At 44.9% G+C, this 20,520-nt stretch overlaps 1 protein-coding gene across 1 annotated transcript in view; it reads left to right on the forward strand.

Moving 5' to 3' along the window:
- Positions 1-20,520, forward strand: part of pfkma (phosphofructokinase, muscle a) — a 54,420-nt gene that overhangs the window by 26,247 nt on the left and 7,653 nt on the right. The window contains exons 11-21 of the mRNA XM_084332570.1: positions 9,868-9,932; positions 10,016-10,079; positions 10,555-10,701; positions 11,033-11,103; positions 11,210-11,297; positions 12,867-13,019; positions 13,296-13,460; positions 18,960-19,021; positions 19,121-19,232; positions 19,396-19,495; positions 19,681-19,786. Coding sequence (XP_084188696.1) covers positions 9,868-9,932; positions 10,016-10,079; positions 10,555-10,701; positions 11,033-11,103; positions 11,210-11,297; positions 12,867-13,019; positions 13,296-13,460; positions 18,960-19,021; positions 19,121-19,232; positions 19,396-19,495; positions 19,681-19,786 — 1,133 coding nt within the window. The remainder of the gene's footprint in view (positions 1-9,867; positions 9,933-10,015; positions 10,080-10,554; positions 10,702-11,032; positions 11,104-11,209; positions 11,298-12,866; positions 13,020-13,295; positions 13,461-18,959; positions 19,022-19,120; positions 19,233-19,395; positions 19,496-19,680; positions 19,787-20,520) is intronic.

The following is a 20,520-nucleotide window of genomic DNA, read 5'->3' on the forward strand; positions in this document are numbered from 1 at the left end:
AATACAATGTTACTTTAACCACTAACGGAACGCACATCCAAATTCTTTTTTTGCATGCAGAACTTAATTCAAAACTCCTTCCCCTTCCCAAAATATAACTTGTGCAAAGGGCCAGATGTTGTTCGCTCAGCCCACGCACACCACTGAGAGATTACTTGTAAATCAGCATAGCCTCATAGTATGGTGAACACAACCCCCCCCCACTGTTTATTTCACAATCATATAGCTCTCTCCTAACACCTCTCTGAGGTTTCTCTATCCTCCTTTATGCACGAGCAGCGCGTGTCTGTCTGACAACCAAATCTGCGGAGTGCACTGGAGTAGATAGAGAAATTATAGGAAAAATATAATCTATACTCACTGCCAGTCAGCCTTTATGCGACGGAGAGATACACTTTCAATTTTGACGGAGAGATAGTTTCCCCATTTCTTTTATCCTGGTGTTTTGTGTTTTCTATAGCTTTTTATTTATTTTTAACGCTCTGCGTTACCAGTGGGATTTCCCCCTTTTGCGTGTGTCTGCATTTGTGTCCTACACCCTCCCAATCCTGACAATAGCAGCATGGACAAGAGGCAGGGAAACTATGTGAGAATGCTGTTCATCGACTACAGCTCAGCATTCAATACCATAGTCCCCTCCAAACTCATAGCCAAGCTCAGGGACCTGGGCTTGAACTATGACCTCTGCCAGTGGGTCTTGGACTTCCTGACGGGTAGACCCCAGGTGGTGAGAGCAGGCAACTGCACCTCCTCATCCATCACTCTCAACATAGGGGCCCCCCAGGGCTGTGTTCTGAGTCCCCTCCTCTACTCGCTGTACACACACGACTGTGTGGCACAGTGGAACAACAACACAATCATCAAATTTGCTGATGACACAGTAGTGGTGGGCCTGATCTCTGCCAATGATGAGAGGGCCTACCTGGAAGAGGTAAAGAATCTGTCGCAGTGGTGTCAGGAGAACTGCCTCTCGCTGAACGTCAGCAAAACAAAAGAGATGATTGTGTGGACTTTAGGAGGTCGGGGGTCAGGGACTACAGCCCCCTCAACATCGACGGGGCACCGGTTGAGAGAGTGAACAGTTTTAAGAACCTCGTTTCTGATGATTGATTACCAATAACGGCATTCGTTATTGTAGCATCATACACTGATCGGCTGGTTGGCTAATGCTAACAAGGCCTGATCAGCATGAAATCTACGTGAAATCGTTCTTACCTGTGGTCGGTTGGATCCCAAAAAGGATTTCCCAGTTATTGATCGCCATCTGGTAGATCGATATGTCCATTGGCTGATGCTATATTCCTTTACTGCATACTGAATTCGGCGTTGCAAAAGGTATTCCATGCGATCTGATGAAGGCATAGCTTCAGGCTAATAGAAAAAGTAGGCCTGAATGAAAAAAATTAACATCCGGTCTGAAACAAGGAGTACTCCATTCTCGAGACAGCACCACTACAAGGATCTGGCCGGTAATGCACTTTTCCGAATTGTTGTGGGAGTTGTAGTATTATGTAGTATCACTTGGATTGACTTAATTATTGCCGGTGCCTTTTGTAGACTACAATGTTTTTTTTTTTCATAGAAAAAAAGTCACTAGCCACTGTGGTGGGTAGAATCACGGAGTTACCCGCCACAGCCGAATTCTACCCACATTTGGCGGTGGCGGGTGTTAATGTCAAGCCGTTGTAGTAGGTGAAGGCAGTAGATTCATGCTACTAGGGATTGATTTCTGAAGTTCTTTTAGAGAATTTTTTTATCAATTATTTTTTATTATTTACATGAAACAAGACAACACATTAATCACAATCACAATACACAGAACTTCACAGGAAAATAACAAAAACAATAATAATACAGAAATAACAATTTATAAATTATAAAGACAAAAAGAAAAGAAAACAGAGTTCAACCTTTTTAAATTTTTAATTCTAAATTCAAGGGGAACTATCTAATAAATGGCCTTTCCCAGTACCCAGCCCCGATTCCCGGCCGTGTGGCCCTATATTAATAAAACGTACATCTCTAATTCACAACAAGGCCCACTCTTCCAATTCACCTCACAGCATTCACCCTCACCGAGCTGAGTTATCACAAAATGTGCATATCAGTGATGTCAGAGATCTCCCAGCTGCATAACAATGTGGCAGATGCCACCGGGTCACACAGTGGTTGGAGCCCCGCCCCTTTGAGAACACGACTCGAAAACAGAGCAATGAACCTTCATGAAAAACAAAAACCTACAGAGGTGTTCCATAGACTCACAGGAACCGTGTAAAAGTGACCAAATAGTGAAGAAATAGCTAAATAGCTGCCCCCCAATAAAATCCCCAGTTAAATTCAAGAGGACAACACAAAAGACAAGACAGACAAGCCATTTCCTCCTCCCCCTCCCACGAGACCGCCGGACTCCCCCGAACAAGCACCCCAACCCCGCTCAGCCGCACGCGGCGGTCCTGACCTTCTCAGCTGCTGCGAACCACAGGTCAATCCCAGCCTGCCCCACCCCAATCACCCGCGCCGTGGATATCTCAAGATAAATCACATCCAACAGTGTTAGGGACCAGTTAATCACTGTGAGCTTCTCAGGCTCCTTCCATCTCAATGCTATTAGCTTCTTCGCTGCCGTGACGCACGCTAGGACAACCCTTTTTAGTTGTACGGACGCGGGTAGTGTTGTTATATCGTTCAGGAGTAGCGTAACAGCTGTGAATGGGATAGTTAAGCCACACAGATCTGAAAGTTTGTCCGTTATTGACCTCCAGAAGCGGGCCACTGGTGGGCAATCCCAATACATATGCATATAAGTGCCAGTGGCCTTTTGAGAGCACAAAGTGCACCGAGAGTCGGTTATCAGTCCCATAGCAAATAGCTTCCTAGGTGTAAGATAGGTCCTATGAATATAATTAAAATTAATTTGCTGGTGATTGGGGTTGCGGGAATACAATGCCACATTTGCCCAAACATCATCCCAGTCAAACTCGGGGTCCAACTCCGGGATATTCACACGCCAGATTGTATCCAATGATACATTTTTATACGTGGATTGAATTAATGGCGTATAAAAGTCTGAGACAAACCCTCTGGAGGTCGTCCTGTCCACTATGAGCCTGAGGAAGGGGTGTGGTTGCAAAGCTTGAGCCCACGGCACGCCATGCGCCCTCAGCGCTGACCTTAGTTGAAGGTAAAGAAAGAAGGACTCGCCGGGAAGATCATACAATTCTTTTAAGTCCTGAAACGCACGAAGGCCGTTCTTATCATAAATATCCTCCAGAGTATGAACTCCCCTCCTTTGCCATTGAGGAATACTAACCGGCTTGTGCCCAACAAGTAGTTGCTGGTTATTAAAAATTGGAGAGTCCAGGTGCCATGGGCATTTAACCCCACATGACTTCTGTACATTACGCCATGTTTGGATCACGTGGGTTATGATCGGTCCATATCTCAGTCGGCATTTCGAAATAGGGACAGTGGAGTACACTACATCCTGCAATCTTAGCGGTGAGACCGCCGCCGCTTCTAAGGAGCGCCAAGATACAGCCTCTACAGGGTCTAGCCAGTACATCAGAGGTCTCAGTGAAAAGGACCAGAAATAAAGCTTAAAATCAGGGATTGCGAGGCCCCCATCTTGTTTCCTACGTTGAGTAGTAGCTCTTTTGATTCTCGGGCGTTTGTTATTCCAGATAAACTTAGATACCATCGATTGTACCTTGCGCCAGTGGTCTATTGGAGGGGGCAGGGGGAGCATTGAGCTAACAAAATGTATCCTAGGCAGGACGTTCATTTTGATTATGGAAGCCCGGGCTTGTAAGGAGTTAGGAAGGGACGACCATCTGTCTAGATCCTGGCGTATTTTATCATAAGTACCTGTGAAGTTGTACTTAGTAGTTTGACTCAGCGTGGGGAATATCTCTATGCCTAAGTATTTAAAATGTTCCACTATGGGGATATCAGCTGGTAGTCGCACTGCCTTGGCCAGCTCATTAAGAGGTAGGCAGGCTGATTTGTTCCAGTTAATCTTAAAGCCTGACAATTTACCAAAGTCGTTGATTATTCCCAGAAATTTTGTGGCCGACCGGGAGGGGTCATCCATAAAAATCAGTAGGTCATCCGCATAGAGAGCAATTTTGTGTGGTGTATTATTGACCATTATGGGGACGATGTCCTCCGATTGCCTAATAAATTGGGCCAATGGTTCGAGGGAAAGCGCGAATAGTCCTGGGCTCAGAGGACAACCCTGTCTAGAAGATCTGGAGACTGAAAAAAGTGTGGAACAGTTTTTGCCTGTCAGTATCATTGCCGACGGCGAGGCATACAGGACTTTAATCATATGAATAAAATTCTTTCCAAGACCCATAACCTCAAGTACCTTCCACAGGTATGACCATTCTAGTCTGTCAAACGCCTTCATGGCATCCAAAGACAGAACTGTGGACGGAGCTGTATTGTCTTTACTGTTATCGACTACATGCAACAGCCTCCTAAGATTATCTGCAGCCAGGCGCCCCGGGATAAAACCAGTCTGATCGCAGTGTACCAATACTGTCATAAATCTCTGCAGGCGGCGGGCCAGCACCTTGGCAAACACTTTTAGATCGGCCCCGAGAAGACTCAAGGGCCTATAGCTACCACAATCATTGGGATCTTTATCCTTCTTGAGAAGTAAAGAAATCAATGCCATGTTGACATCCCTTGAGAACTCCCCTTGTTCGATAGCGTAATTGATCATATCGAGCATCAATGGACCCAGTTGGTCCCAGAAAGCTAAATATACCTCGGGTGGAATCCCATCCCAGCCTGGTGCCTTACCCCTCTGCATTTCAGCAATCGTCTCCCTAAGTTCCATAAGAGTGATTGGTTTCCCCAGTTCCTTAGCCTCTTCCTCAGAAATGTGGGGTATCTCAAGCCCGCCAATGAACGATTCAAATTTAGAGTTATCGAAATTAACCTCTGAGCTATATAACTGTGAGTAAAATTCTTTAAAAGTGTCGTTGATCTTTTTTGAATCAGTAGTGACTGTTCCCTGTCGCGTCTTGATCGAAGGGATATCCGAGAAATGATCATTCGAGCGTATCTTCATTGCCAACAGATGGCTAGGCCTGGAACCGTGAAAGTAGTAATTTTGCCTTGTCCTATGTATCAAGAACTCAGACTGTTGTTTAAGTATGGAGTTTATTTCTTTCTTGACTATCTTACTTTGTGTGTTTAGTCGTTCACTATAGTTAGTTTGCAAAGATGCGTATAGGTCCGCGTATAATGTTTCCAGTCCTTCTAGTTTTTTTGACCGGGATTTACGCAAATTGGAGGCGAAAAGTGTGACATGACCCCTGATAAATCCTTTCAATGCGTTCCACAGGACCCTAGGGTCTTCGACCGTGCCGACATTGATCTGCAAGAATTCAGCTAGTTTACTCCTGAACTCAGTGCAGAAATCATCGTTCTTTAATAAGGTTGAGTTAAAACGCCACCTGGGAGCTCTCGTGGAGAGCCTGCCAAAGGTTGACACAAGGAAAATCCCCTTGTGGTCCGAGAGAGCCAGGGGAACCAATGAGACGTCGAAACTATCAAACATATTAGGGGACGCGAATGCATAGTCTATTCGAGAGAAGGTTTTGTGTCTGGCTGACAGGTGAGAGTAATCCTTGAGGGTGGGATTGGATATGCGCCATAGGTCTGCGAGCCCCGTGTCCTGGGCCCACATCCTGAGGGCCTTAGAGGACCGTTTTTGGTCGCTTGTTTCAGAGGACCTGGACTTATCCATCTCCGCATCCCAGCACGCATTAAAATCGCCACCCACAATGAGAGCGTATCCAGTAAGTTCCAACATATTCTTCGTGATTGTATTATAGAACGCTGAATCAAATGTGTTAGGGGCATACAATGCTATTAATGCCATCTTCCTATGAGAGAACTCAACTTTTGCTATAGTAATCCTTCCCTCCGTGTCCGACCACACATCCAGGACTTTGATATCAAGGTTACGTCTTGTAACTATGACGACTCCTTTTGTCTTATCGTCGGCTGAGGATGAGGAGATAACGTGATATTGTCGGTTTGCTAGCCTTGACACATCACCCACCAATAAATGCGTCTCACTAAGGAGAGCAATGTCAATATTTCTTCTCTTCAATAACCAAAGGACACTGGCACGCTTGTGTGGGGCGTTAAGACCCCCTGCGTTCCAAATTAAAATATTCAATTTAGCCATGGTCGAACTTGTCTAAATGCGTGGAGAACGTACCAGTGCAGCCAGGCTGAGGACAGAGGCGCTGATCCAGGCGGGCCCAGACGGTCAATCCCAAGAGTTCAGAGGTGGAACAATTACACACATACAGGACAACAGTACAGAAAACACAGAAAAATACCACCCCAGTTACAACCCCCCCTACTTCTACTCTATACCCTAACCCACCCGTCCTAATATTAACCCTCCTATACCCATTCTCCAATCCCCTCCCTATGCTCCATCCACTAAGGATGGTCATCTTCCTATCGTTTCCCACTGGAATCATGGATCCAATAAGACGCTCTCCACTCCGACCCCCTCTCTAGATAAACCCCTGATTAAACCCCCCACTAGTCCAATTAACACAAATAAAAATAAAAAAATTTAAATTCAATAAAGTTATCGGTCGAAAACCACCGTGAGCCTTGGCCCTAACATGAGACAACTATAAGGGAACAAATAGCTATTATTATATAATAACTCAACATCATCCCTGTAACCAACTACTTCCGAATCTGCATATCAATGTCGCAATGCTATAGCACAAATGGAAAAAGGAAAATTAAAAAAATTAAAGCATACCAGAAGATAGTCTAAGGCAGGACCCGATCACAGGTAAATTGTGCAAACAGATGTCATTTAAACAGCAACAATAAAAAGAAAAAGGAAAAAGGGGTATGGTCAGGTACAAAGGCTGGAATGACATAATCCTATATAAGAATAGAAGTAAACACCTTCATTAACCCGGGGATAGTAATAAGCTATACCTGACACAGCCTGTTATTATATATTGCATATATATACTTAACCGACCTTCTACGACTGGAGCCTAAGGCTCAAAACAGCCAAACCCCGTCTAGACAACGAAAACAACAAATGTGAGCCTTGGCCCTAATATGAGCCAACTATAAGGGAAAAATTAGCCATTATTATATAATAACTCAACGCCATCCCTGTAACCAACTACTTCTGAATCTGCGTATCAACGTCGCAAAGCTATAGCACAACTGGGTAAAAGAAAAAGAAAAAATAATAAAGCATATCAGAAGATAGGTAGGGCAGGACCCAATCACAGTTAAATTGTGCAAACAGATGCCACTTAAACAGCAACAACAGCCAAAATACGTAAACATTAACGGGTCCCGAATGATTCGGTGCGGGCGATAGCCATAGCATGTTAGTTAGCCCGAGGCTAGCGCGCAAGCTAGTGATGACCAGCCAGCACGCTCGTATCTGAAATGAACATTGTCCAGCTAGCTCGCTAGCTTCCATAGAGGCGACACACACGTACGACCATGAGGTCAGCATTAGCAAGTAACAGAAGTAATTGGGATGCCCCGCTAGCTTGGATGGGCAGTGGCCAGTTAGCCTGTTTGGGCATGACAATAAGCATTTGTGAGTAGTCCGCCCTATCAATGTATTTAGGCCCACATCGCCAAGTCACTCACCCGACATAGTTATCAAGCTACAGTCTCGGCTATCCCCCCGAGATATTCCTCCGCTTTAGCCAACGACCAAAATGAACGACGATCATCGCCCTTACAAGTTCAAGTTCAAGTTCTTTAATAGTTGTCATACAGAAGTACAGAATACTTTCATACAAAATGCTTCTTACTGTTACGCTCCAGAGACTGTGCTAGACAAGATAGTATCAAATAACATAATAACATAATATAGCATGAATTTAGAAGAAGAAAATGAGGTCACAGTGTTCGGTATAGACATATGTACAATGTTCTGAGTTACCATATAATATACAATACACAATACTATGCAGTGTACTAATGTACAGTACTATCTAGTGCAAAGCAGAAATGGGATGAGGTACAATTTTAGGTACAATTTACAGTAAGGTGTACGAGTTGTAGTGCAATCCTTCATCCATAAATATAAAGTGTGGGGAGTGGGTGCTACAGTGTGTTTGTTTAAAGTGGGTGTGTGCTATAAAGTGTGTGGAGTGGGTGCTACAGTGTGTTTGTTTAAAGTGAGTGTGTGCGTGTGGATGTGTGTGCTATGTGTGTTTGGTGGTTGTTGTTGTGTAGTGTTCATTCATTGTTCGTTTAGCAGCCTGATGGCCTGGGGATAGAAGCTACTTCTGAGTCTTTCTGTGCTCGCCTTGAGACTCCTGTATCGCTTGCCTGACGGCAGCAGTTCAAAGAGGCAGTTGTTCGGGTGGCTCGAGTCCTTAATAATTCTCTTAGCCTTCCCCTTGCAACGCTTGTAGTAAATGTTCTGGAGGGTGGGGAGCCCCCCTCCAATTGTGCGTTCGGCTGAACGTGTCACTCTTTGTAGTCTGCTTTGGTCTTTTGCAGTGCTATTCCCAAACCAGGAGGTGATGTTGCCGGTCAAGATGCTCTCTATTGTACATGAGTAGAAGTTCTTAAGGATCTTCTGGCTGACTTGGAACTTCCTTAGGCGCCTGAGGAAGTAGAGGCGTTGTCGTGCCTTCTTCACCACACTGTTAATGTGTGTGGTCCATGTCAAGTCCTCGGATATGTGGGCTCCGAGGTACTTGAAGCTGTTGACTCTCTCAACCGGTGCCCCGTCGATGCTGAGGGGGCTGTAGTCCTTGACCCCTGTACTTGACACAGTACAGATAATCTCGCGGGGGGGAATAGTGTAGGCCTCAGGCCCAGTTTCCATAGCCTGGCCATGACCACTTTGTATTCGCCTCTCTGTGCTTGAACCTCCGGCGAAAAGTCTTCGAAAATGGCCACTTTGTGATCGCCGAGACCTAGTTTACCCCTTCTGGCACGGGCCGACCGCATGATGAGCTCCCTCTGTTGTAGCCTGTTTAGCTTGACAATGATGGGCCTCGGCTCCTTGTTCACTCCAGGACTGGTCTTGCCCGCTCTGTAGGCCGACTCGCATACGGGTGGGCTGGGGAGGACATCTTTCCCCAGTATTTTCTGCAACAATTCCGGCATGGTCTCCGAGAGACGACCTCCCTCACTGCCCTCCGGTACACCAACAATCCTGATGTTGTAGCGTCTCTCCCGGGACTGCATTTCCACAATTACCGACTGTAGTTTGGCAACGTCAGCCTGCCTAGCCATCAGGGAGCTCTCCAGACACGCCAGCCTCTCGCCCTGTTGAGAGGCCTCTGTCGTTAGCGAGGCTAGTTCGTTAGCATTAGCCGTGGAGGCAGCATGTAGCGACTCCATCTTCTCTCTCAACGGGTCGACCGCCAACCTAATTTCCTCTGTCATCTCTCGATGAAGGGTGTCAAAAAATTCCGCCTGTACTTTTCTTTGTGTTTCAGCGAAGCGTACCTCAAAGTCTGCATGGAGTTTGGTCATGACCGAGAGAACAGCTTCATTTATCTCACTGATTCCGGGCGACGGCGAGGGTAGACCCGGTGGCAGTTTGCCGGCTGGGGTGCTCATGGCTCTGGTCTCCATCGACATCGCAGAAAGTTGAAAAAAGTCGACGAAAGTAGTTGAAACTCGACGACTCAACAAGCAGACCAATAACAAATAAAAATAAAATAAAGACTAATGGGGAGAAAAGTGTATTCTCCCCACTCCATGAACGCCTGGCTCCGCCCCCCCTTTTAGAGGATCTCTATTAATAATGTGTTATTAAAGTGGCAGGACATTATCTCAATCTTCCTCCCTCTCCCTTTCCCTCACCTCTCTTGACAGACCAAGGACGTCACTGCTGCCATGGCCGAGGGCAGATTTGAAGATGCTATCAAGCTCAGGGGAAAGTACGAATATTTTCTTTTTAAACATATCAGCTAAATTCACTGCAGATAAACCACTAACATGGCACTTTCTTTGCAATGTGCAGGAGCTTTGAGAACAACTGGAACACATACAAACTGCTGGCCCACATCAACCCCCCAGATGTTAAGGTGAGAGAAAATCACTAACTCAATTATTATCTATCTGGACACTGGTTGCAAATGAATGCATATTATTCCTCATAATAATGTACACCAAGTGAATATTGACAATGTGAATTGATAACTGAGTACCTCAGACCGTGTAACTCCATTTTAGATTTTCAGAGAAGCAAATCTTTTCAAACTGTATTATCTAAAGATGGTACTGTATGTTAAAGTGTTGTGTACATTCACAGTTAATTAAAGACCGTAGAGGTTGAGTACTTTCTTGTGATATATCACATTCACATTCCCAAGTGATTTGTATTGACTTAACACAACTGCAAATACATGGGCTGCCCTAAAACATTTCAAAATCGAGTTGTATGGTTTTTCAGTTTACATGAATCTCTCTCTCTTGTTCTCTCTCTCTCTCTCTCTCTCTCTCTCTCTCTCTCTCTCTCTCTCTCTCTCTCTCTCTCTCTCTGCTCTCTCTCTCTGGCAGAGCAACATTAATGTGGCCATCATTAACGTGGGTGCTCCTTGTGCTGGTATGAACGCTGCCGTCCGCTCTGCTGTCAGGATGGGACTCATTCAGGGACATAACATGTTGGCCGTCCACGACGGCTTTGACGGTCTCGCTCACGGACAGGTGTGTGTGGTTGTGTGTGTGTGTGCGCACGCGTCCTCCAGCTCTCTGCATTTCAGACCTGCTAGTCAACACCAGCCGACATACACAGGCTCTGTAACACACAGCATCCATGGAAAACAATTCAAACTATGTCCACTATCCATCCATCCATCCATCCATCCTTTCATCCATCTATCCATCTATCTATCATCCATCCATCCATCCATCCATCCATCCATCCATCCATCCATCCATCCATCCATCCATCCATCCATCCATCCATCCATCCATCCATCCATCCATCCATCTATCCATCTATCTATAATGTGGTGTGCCCTCCCCTCCCCTCCAGATTGAACCAATCACTTGGACAGATGTGAGTGGCTGGACAGGAAAGGGAGGCTCCATGTTGGGCACCAAGAGGTAGAGGACCTGCTCATTACTTCTATATGTCACTTGATCATGAGGAGGGGAAAGGCTTCAGTCGCACCGCTAAACATCTCTTTGTTTGTTCTCTTCATCTCCAAAGAACTCTGCCATGTAAGGTGATGGAGGAAATCAGCCAGAACATCGCCAAGCACAATATCCATGCTATGGTGATCATTGGTGGATTTGAGGTACGATCAGTGGGGGAAACAACCGAGCCTGAAACGACAACTCATGTCAGGGAGGGTAATGATTCAGTCTGACCCCATAACCCCATTTGATCCTCATTTATCATTCTAAAATCTTATATTTTGACCATGATTTGATTAATTGTAGTACTTTGAGAATTTCAATAGGTTTACAAATGTAATGGGACTGATTCAGTCAGCAATAATTATATCAGTGGCAAGTGTGTGTGTGTGTGTGTGTGTGTGTGTGTGTGTGTGTGTGTGTGTGTGTGTGTGTGTGTGTGTGTGTGTGTGTGTGTGTGTGTGTGTGTGTGTGTGTGTGTGTGTGTGTGTGTGTGTGTGTGTGTGTGTGTGTGTGTGTGTGTGTGTGTGTGTGTGTGTGTGTGTGTGTGTGTGTGTGTGTGTGTGTGTGTGTGTGTGAATCTGCGCAATATCTCACAAACTATAGGGCCGATCAGCCTGTGCTTTGGCACAGAATGTTACGGAGGCACAAGAATGAGCGTGTGGGATGTTTCACATCAGGCAATGGGAAGTATTTTGGGGGAATCAATTTCCAGCAGTGAACGCTAGCGTTTTCTATTGGAAACAACTTGTGTATGCTAAAGGCACATCAATCTCTTGTGACTCACACTGACTCACTCCACAAGAGACAACATAAAACATGTGTACATGCCATACATCCTTCATTCATTGGGGGATATATTTATTACCAACTATAGCATGCCGTGGACATAATTGTGCTCCAACGAGCACCCATTCTAGTTATACATATTCAAACTAAATCTCTTAAACCCAGTTATTTGTTAGCAGAATTATTGATACATTGATTGAATGGATACACATAAATCCATTAATATCAACATAAATTGATAGAGATTAAAAATAAAATCAGATCAATGCAATTCATACTGATGCGTCCAAATGCATCCGTCATATTTTACACCCCTATTCAATTCAAGTCAACAATGACTGATCATCTCTTGATCGTTGTAGATTCAATACAGACATAGAAACGACATAGGCGACTGGGTGGCGCAGCAGACTAAGCGCTCGTCACCACCGCAAGAGACACTGGTATCGAATCCGGCTGTCAGCGGTGCCTCCGGCTTGGCCGGCCGTCATACTGACACAATTGGCGGTGTCAGCGGGAGGGAAGCCGGTGGGTGGTAATCTGGTCGTTGTAAACAGCGACTCCTACAGGTCGTCAGGGCGCCTGCACAGCGAGGGAGGAAATGGTGAAGGTAGTGTGACCTCCCACGCGTTACACTTCACCAATGAGAGTCCGCTCTGTCAGGTGAAAAGAGGCTACTGGCTGTCTTTTATGTATTGGAGGAAGCATGTGATAGACTTCAGGGCTCCCTAGACCGACCAGTGGGGGGCACATGCACGCAACGACCAGGAAGGGGAGGGGGGAATTGGCATAACGACTAAATTGGGATGGGAGGAAAATACAGAAAAAACTGGAGGAGAAAAAGTAGATAAAAAAAAAAAAGACATAGAAACGACATTTCACCGTCATAAACCTGACATGGATCTCTTTTACATTGACCTATTCTCTGCCCCCCTCCACAGGCCTATGTGGGTGGTCTGGAGCTGGTGCAGGGCAGAGAGAAGTACGAGGAGCTGTGCATTCCCATGGTGGTCATCCCCGCCACCGTCTCCAACAACGTCCCTGGCTCAGACTTCAGCATCGGTGCAGACACCGCCCTCAACACCATCACCACGGTATGTACTGCCTGTAACATAACACACACTCAGATGCACACACACACATACAGAAGCACCCACACACCCACACACACAGACAGACACACACAGACACACACACACAGAACAGACAGACAGACACACACAGACACACACACAGAACAGACAGACAGACAGACACACACGTGCACACACACACACACACACACACACACACACACACACACACACACACACACACACACACACACACACACACAACTTTAACAGATTTCCCTCCATATCCTCCTGCAGACCTGTGACAGAATCAAGCAGTCCTCGGCCGGCACCAAGCGCCGTGTGTTCATCATTGAGACTATGGGAGGATACTGCGGCTATCTGGCCACCATGGCCGGCATCGCTTCTGGTGCCGACGCCGCCTACATCTATGAAGAGAAGTTCAGCATCAGGGACCTTGAGGTGAGATGGGGGTCAATAAAACTCTTGACTTGACTTGACTACACGGCTGCTCAACGACCTCTGACCTACTTTTTCTGCGGATGGTTTTGTGAATAAATCTCCATTATGCTTCAATTACTGTGTGTTGGGTGAGTTCGGCCATTGTATAAAAGACATTACATCACTTGTAGTCGTGTGTTATAGGAATTAGATCATGCCTAGGGGGGGTCTAACGACCCTCGGCTGCGCGTCGGGCCTAACAACCACCCCTAGGCATGATCTAATTCCTATAACACACTCCTGCACATGATGTAATGCTTAACTAAGGTCCTGCGATAGTGCAATACAGTGTATTATATTCAAGCATGCGTTGGTGATTTCAACTCTGGTTGCACGCATTTTATTGACGCCACGTGCACGCACACGCATGCGCATAAGGCCTCTGGCATACTCGGAAACTGACGGATGCAGACACGCTGCGCATGCGCTTCTGATTATACTCCGTGTTTGGTGTCCGGAAGCGTCGCGTCGAGTGCTTATGTGATTGATTGATTGATGATTGAAAACTTTATTTAACAGATTGCAGAATGGGTACAATACAGTACGGCTCAATACAAACAATTGTTAAGGGGATGCAGACCAGACATCAGGGTCCCCCATTTTCAATTCATAATGACATTTATGACATACACAATATACAGTACTGTTACATTTGTGACATACAAGATATGCAAATATACAGTACTGTTAAACGGAGATCCTACCAGTAAATATATGACTACCTCAGAGCACCACAGACCACTGCTTCCTTTAAAAGAGGACTTAAAACATACCTCTTCACGAAAGCCGTCCCTTAGTTTTAACCTTTTTATACGTGCCTTGTGTGTTTTATCCCTTTTTTATGCTTTTATGTGTTGTTTTTTAATTGCCTATGTTTTTAAAGTCTGTTTTTACTCTGTAGCACTCTGAGATTTGATTTCCAAATATATAGTGCACTATAAATCTAATGTATTATTATTATATACATACATTACATTAAGATATGATAATCCTTTATTGATCCCCTTGGGGAAATTCGGGTGTCAAAGCAGCATATCGTCACAGTACAAATACAATATAGTCATATAAAATATAATAATATAGAATATAATAATAAATTAGGAGGGGTGGGTGGGTGGGTGGGTGGGAGTTCTCCAGGGGAGAACTCAATTTAAAAGTTCTTAGTGTACGCATACCAGGAGAAGACACTGCATTTCCATGTGGAGTGAAACAGTGCACAGTCTGAATGTGGTGCAAAAGCAATGTCCAAGTATGAGACAATTCAAAATGAATTAGTATAAGGAAATGATTTTCACGAGGTACAGGGATGATGAAGGGATTTGACATTCACAGGTGTTTACATTTTTATTTTATTTCTTTCATGTTTTACATATATCATATTTGTTTTGTAAGGTTTTAAATTAGTACACATTTGAGTAGTGGAAAAGGGGTAGGATTACATAAGTGTATACAATTATGTCTTCCTACTCCTTTTCGAACATGTAAATTGAGTTACAGTATGTTTTGTTTTTGTTTATTTTTTTCCATTTAATTTCTAGAGAGCAATGATTTGTTTTGATTTTATATTGTTTGTATTTACATGTTCTAAATAAAGATTTCAAATCAAATCACACTCCAGCCCAGTAGAAATGTAAATGGCTACCCCTCGACTCGACAACAACAAGAGTTGTTCCACGAGTTCAGTGTGACCCTGCTATCTTTATATGTATATATATATATATATGTTCTCCCCACCATATGTATATATTTCTCCCACCCACCCACCCCTTCCTAATGTACAGTCTCCTCCCCATCATATGTATATATTCTGTTAGGATCTCTGGGTAACAGTACTGTATATTTGCATATCGTATGTAACGGTACTATATACCTGTATGTTGTGTATGTCATAAATGTCAATATGAATTGAAAATGGGGGACCCTGATGAAAACAAGACAAACGTCTTTCTCTGGTCTGCATCCCCTTAACAATTGTGTGTATTGAGCCGTACTGTATTGTACCCATTCTGCAATCTGTTAAATAACGTTTTCATCCATTCATTCATTCAAAACGTACACGGACCATGTTGCTTTCCCAGCAGGCGCCGTGCTTGTAATATGACAGCTGGGCACATGCGCAGTCGGCACGCATATCCACGGAGGTGTCGTACCAAAATTTTGCCTGCACACGGACACGGATGTGAGGTCCGCACGGACGAGCGCGTTGACAAAAATTACACAAATGACGTCACGTGCACCAATGCGGCTTGCGGAGCCAAGTATGGTCAGGCCTTTAAATGTCCCCTCGCGTGCGCACAGGATGTAGCCTTTAATATATAAAGAAATTATATTGTCAACAGATATGGTGGAAAAATAATGTTTTAAATGTTACATTGTTAATTTAGTTTGTATTTACTTTTCTAGTTTAAGTTAATTCAATTAAATCAGAATGAATGAGGATGCCTCCAAAGCCACGCCGGCTAGGTAGCTAGTAGGCAGCTATGTGTTAGCAGCAGGCCTTTGTGTACGCACGCAAGAGTTATGCTCATAACAAGCGTGCATGTCACTAGAGGGTTTGATAGACAGCTTGCTCGTTCTAATCATTTGACTTGGTCATTTGTTTGATTATGTCCTTGTTTTCACTCCTGCCCCTTACTGGAACGACAGATTTATTTCATTTCAGTGTCAAGCTTCTTATTTTTTTAGTACTATTGATTACTGTCGACATATGATAAATCTAAAATGTTGCCAAGAATCGGCAGCCACCTATTGATCCTATGAGGCGCAGGTAGACAACACAAGATGTACCATTACTATTAGACAAATGGAAACTGCATTTACATTTAGTCATTTAGCTGACACTTTTATCCAAAGCGACTTACAAGTTCTGTACGACAAATCATCATATATGCAGTCATATATTTAGTGCAGAGTATAGTGAGAGTGCTATAGTGCAGTAGCCCAGTGTGCCATAGCTCATCAAATCCTCACAGGCAGACGGGAGTATAACGAGACTAGCTTGAGATGTCAAGGACCCTCAGTCGTCCCTACTAACACAATTGGCAGTGTTAGCGGGTGGGAAGCCGGTGGGGTATGTGTCCTGGTCGTTGTAAACTGCGACTCCTACTGGTCGGTTGAGGCGCCTGTTATATTTCATACTGGCTCGCGTCTCGCTTCGCCTATGGGATGTCCTCTGCGCATGCGCGCAAACTTCTCACATGTACCTTTACATCTACCTTACCACACCTCCGGCCACCATATAGCCCAGGTGGCGTGATCAGCTCTCCCTTCCGAGTCTGAATTTCAAACGAAAAACAGTCAGGGCTCCTCAGGGCTCGAAAAAGCGAGACGCTTCTCCAGTAATCATATAACTAGGGTTATAGGATAACCATCGTTCAGCAGGGAGGGGATCTGGGGGAGATAGCATGAACCTCCGCATGCGTTACGTTCCCCCAGTGAAACTTCTCGCTGTCAGGTGAAAAGAAGCGGCTGGCAACTCCACATGTATCGGAGGAGGAATGTGGTAGTTCTACACCCTCCCCAGGCCGACATTGGGGCAATGCACGCACCGTCCAGGAAGGGAATTGGCATAACGACTAAATTGGGGCGTCTATACTTTCCGTAGCCGCATTTCTGCAGGACGCTCTCTGATTGGCCGACTGCAGTTTCTACACTGGTTAGGCTTAGGCACTCTTTCGAAGTAGGTTAAGGTTAGAGTTTGTCTTAGAGCGTGACGGCAAGTTCTTTCGACGGTTAAGCTTAGGCACTCTTTCGAAGTTGGTTAAGGTTAGAGTTTGTCTTAGAGCATGGCGATAGAACGCCAGGTAGTTTGCAGGCTGTTCGACGCGGAAATGGGCAAAGACACAGCTCGTCACGCGATTGGGCAAACATGTCAGTGGCCAATCAGAGAGCGTCAGTCAGTGGCCAATCAGAGAGCGTCCTGCAGAAATGCGGCTACGGAAAGTATAGATGCTAAATTGGGATGGGTGAAAAATACGGAAAAGCCCAAAAATAAATAGTAATTTAAAAAGATATATTTTTTTATATTATACACGTTAGGCCATAGACCCCCATCTAAGACGATTTAGTTGTTAGATATGATTGAGTCCAGAATTCCAAAGCCGTCTATATTGTACAGTGGTGTAGTGGTTAACACTGTCGCCTCACAGCAAGAAGGTCCAGGGTTCGATTCCCGCTTGGGGACCAGGTTTCCATGATGCCAGGTACCCAGGTGGGGTATCTCCCAGGCCTTTCTGTGTGGAGTTTGCATGTTCTCCCCGTGCTCGCAAGGGTTTCCCCCCGATAAGATAAACCCAATGGAAAAACATGCACAACAACAGATCGCTAACGCTGTGGCGTCCTTGACGAAGACGGGCAGGAGCACTTGGATTGGTCCCCTGGCGCGGCCCTCGCCGACGCCTGTCTGCTCCTGGCTGCCCTTGGGGGGAAGGACGATGGGATGGGTTAATCGCAGAGACGAATCGCATCGGCGATCCTACAAGAGACAATGCATGCGTGTGTGTTCCGGTGTGTGTGTGTGCTAACCGTGTGTGCTAACCGTTAAACATTGAGGATAATTGCATGCCAATTAAAGACCTCTGAACAGGTCCTGCATTATTATTATTATATTATTGTAGTTGAGGAGCAGTGGAGAAACCTATAAACATTCATTCATTCATTATATTCACTTATTACAATATATTCTCTCTGGGCTAACCTCTAGTCAATGAAATTGTGAAATTAGACAATTCTATCGAATTGGGGACGTTTCGCAATTGCGCATCAACAATGTGGAACGCCCTACCCACAGCTGTAAAGGAATGTGAATCACTACCCACCTTCAAAACCTCTCTAAAAGAGCACCTACGGGAGACTGCAATCCGAAACTGGCCCCTGTAAATGTCCAAACTCAACCCCCACCAATGTACAGTCCCCCCCCCCCACCCCGCCTACTCGACCCACCCCACCCACCCAACCATCTCCAATGTACAGTCCCCCCCCCACCTCACCTACCAAACCCCAACCTCCTCCAATGTACAGTTTCTTCCCCCTCAAATGTATATACTCTCTTTTTTAGACTCTTTTTGTACCACAAACAGTACTGTATTTGTAGATCTGGTATGTCATAAATGTCTAGATGTAGCAGTACTGTCTATCTGTATGTCATGTATGTCATATATGTTACGATGAATTGAAAATGGGGGACCCTGATGTAAACAAGATGAAAGTCTTTCTCTGGTCTGCATCCCCTTAACAATTGTGTGTATTGAGCTGTACTGTATTCTACCCATTCTGCAATCTGTTAATAAAGTTTTCAATCAATCAATCAATTTATCAATCAATCACCCTTTGGAACCTCCTTAAGGGCCCCTGGGGGTCCCCGGATACCATTACCACATAGAGAACCACTGGTCTAAATATATCTCCCCCCCCCCCCCCCCCCTGTATGTATGATGTATGATCACTGGATTTGGTTTGCAGATGAACGTGGTGCATCTTGTGGAGAAGATGAAGACGACGGTGAAGAGAGGTTTGATTCTCAGGTGGGTTTTGTTCAGTGTTCATCACAAGGGGTACCTGAAAACCAAGCTTCTTCGTTATACCAAACCGGCCTCTCCCTCTCTTTTTTTATGCTGGAGCAGGAATGAGAAGTGCAACGCCAACTACGACACCGACTTCATCTTCAACCTGTACTCGGAGGAGGGCAAGGGGGTCTTCGATTGCCGCAAGAACGTCCTGGGACACATGCAGCAGGTCTGGTAGCGCGCATCCCAAGAGTGAAAACCGTAACACCTTTTAGTGCCTCAACGTAGAACTTGCAATCTGTCCCAAATGAGAACGGCGGTTCGATTTTTGTCCCCTATTTCCTAATTATACAGTATGGAAGCTCGCTAACACTGCTGTCTCTCGCCAACAGGGTGGCACCCCAACACCCTTCGACAGGAACTTCGGCACAAAGATGGGCACCAAGTCCGTCATGTGGCTAACGGCGAAACTGAAGGATTGCTACAGACATGGTATGTTCCAGCATTAGGATGTCCACGTTTTATAAAACCAACCAACCTAGTTTTTTCTCCTTATTATTAGATGACATTGTATTATATGACATGAATGACATGACTTTGTTTCTCTGTTGTGGATACTGAGGTAATAGTCATTACATTGAGTGTTAACAGACCCATTCCTCTCTATTGTCCCGTAGGTCGTATCTTTGCCAACACGCCAGACTCTGCCTGTGTGCTGGGCATGAGAAAGAGGTCGCTCAACTTCCAGCCCCTCTCTGACCTGAAAGACGAGACAGACTTTGAGTAAGACTCACATTTGTTCTATATGATAGACTAAAGAGGATGGTATATTGTATCCATTTACATGTATATGTAAAGGGGCATGCCATCCATTTTAAGAATTCACATAATGTTCTTTCATAATGTTTTGAAAAATATATTTTGAGCTTTTACACCCACATGAGGTTCATATTATAGCATTGCGAGAAGGTCTGAACCAGAATTTAAATCTCAGACCCAAATGAGGTTTTAATTCTGGTTTAGACCTTCTAGCAATAAAAAATAAAAATAAAAGAATGTTACCTTTATTTAGCCAGATAAAACATTAAGAACAGGTTTCTTAAAAAAATTAAAACACAGTTAGAATCATACACAAACAAATAAACACATGCGCAGCCTATGTAAAAAAGCGGAGCGGCAGAGCTTGCGGCATTATGTAGCCGTAATCCCCGCTGTTTTTCCATCGACGCTTAGCTCAACTGGTACGCTGCCGTGCTGTGGAGCCTGCGGTGCGGTTGGTCACAAGTTCGAATCACTTCAATTTTTTTCTTTTTTACGTTTATCATCTCTCGCTATAAACGTGCATTCTTTCGCTGGTTAAGTTTAGGCATTCTTTCGGAGTTGGTTAAGGTTAGGCATTATTTCGGAGTTGGTTAAGGTTAGGGTTAAGTTAAGGTTAGGGTTAAGGTTAGGCATTATTGAGGGGGGCGGAGCTGAGCGATCATGGAGTAGACGTGTTTCACATGAGCTCCCTTCTA

This window comes from Notolepis coatsorum (genome assembly GCF_963971535.1).
Source record: "Notolepis coatsorum genome assembly, chromosome: 17".
Lineage (NCBI taxonomy): Eukaryota > Metazoa > Chordata > Actinopteri > Aulopiformes > Paralepididae > Notolepis > Notolepis coatsorum.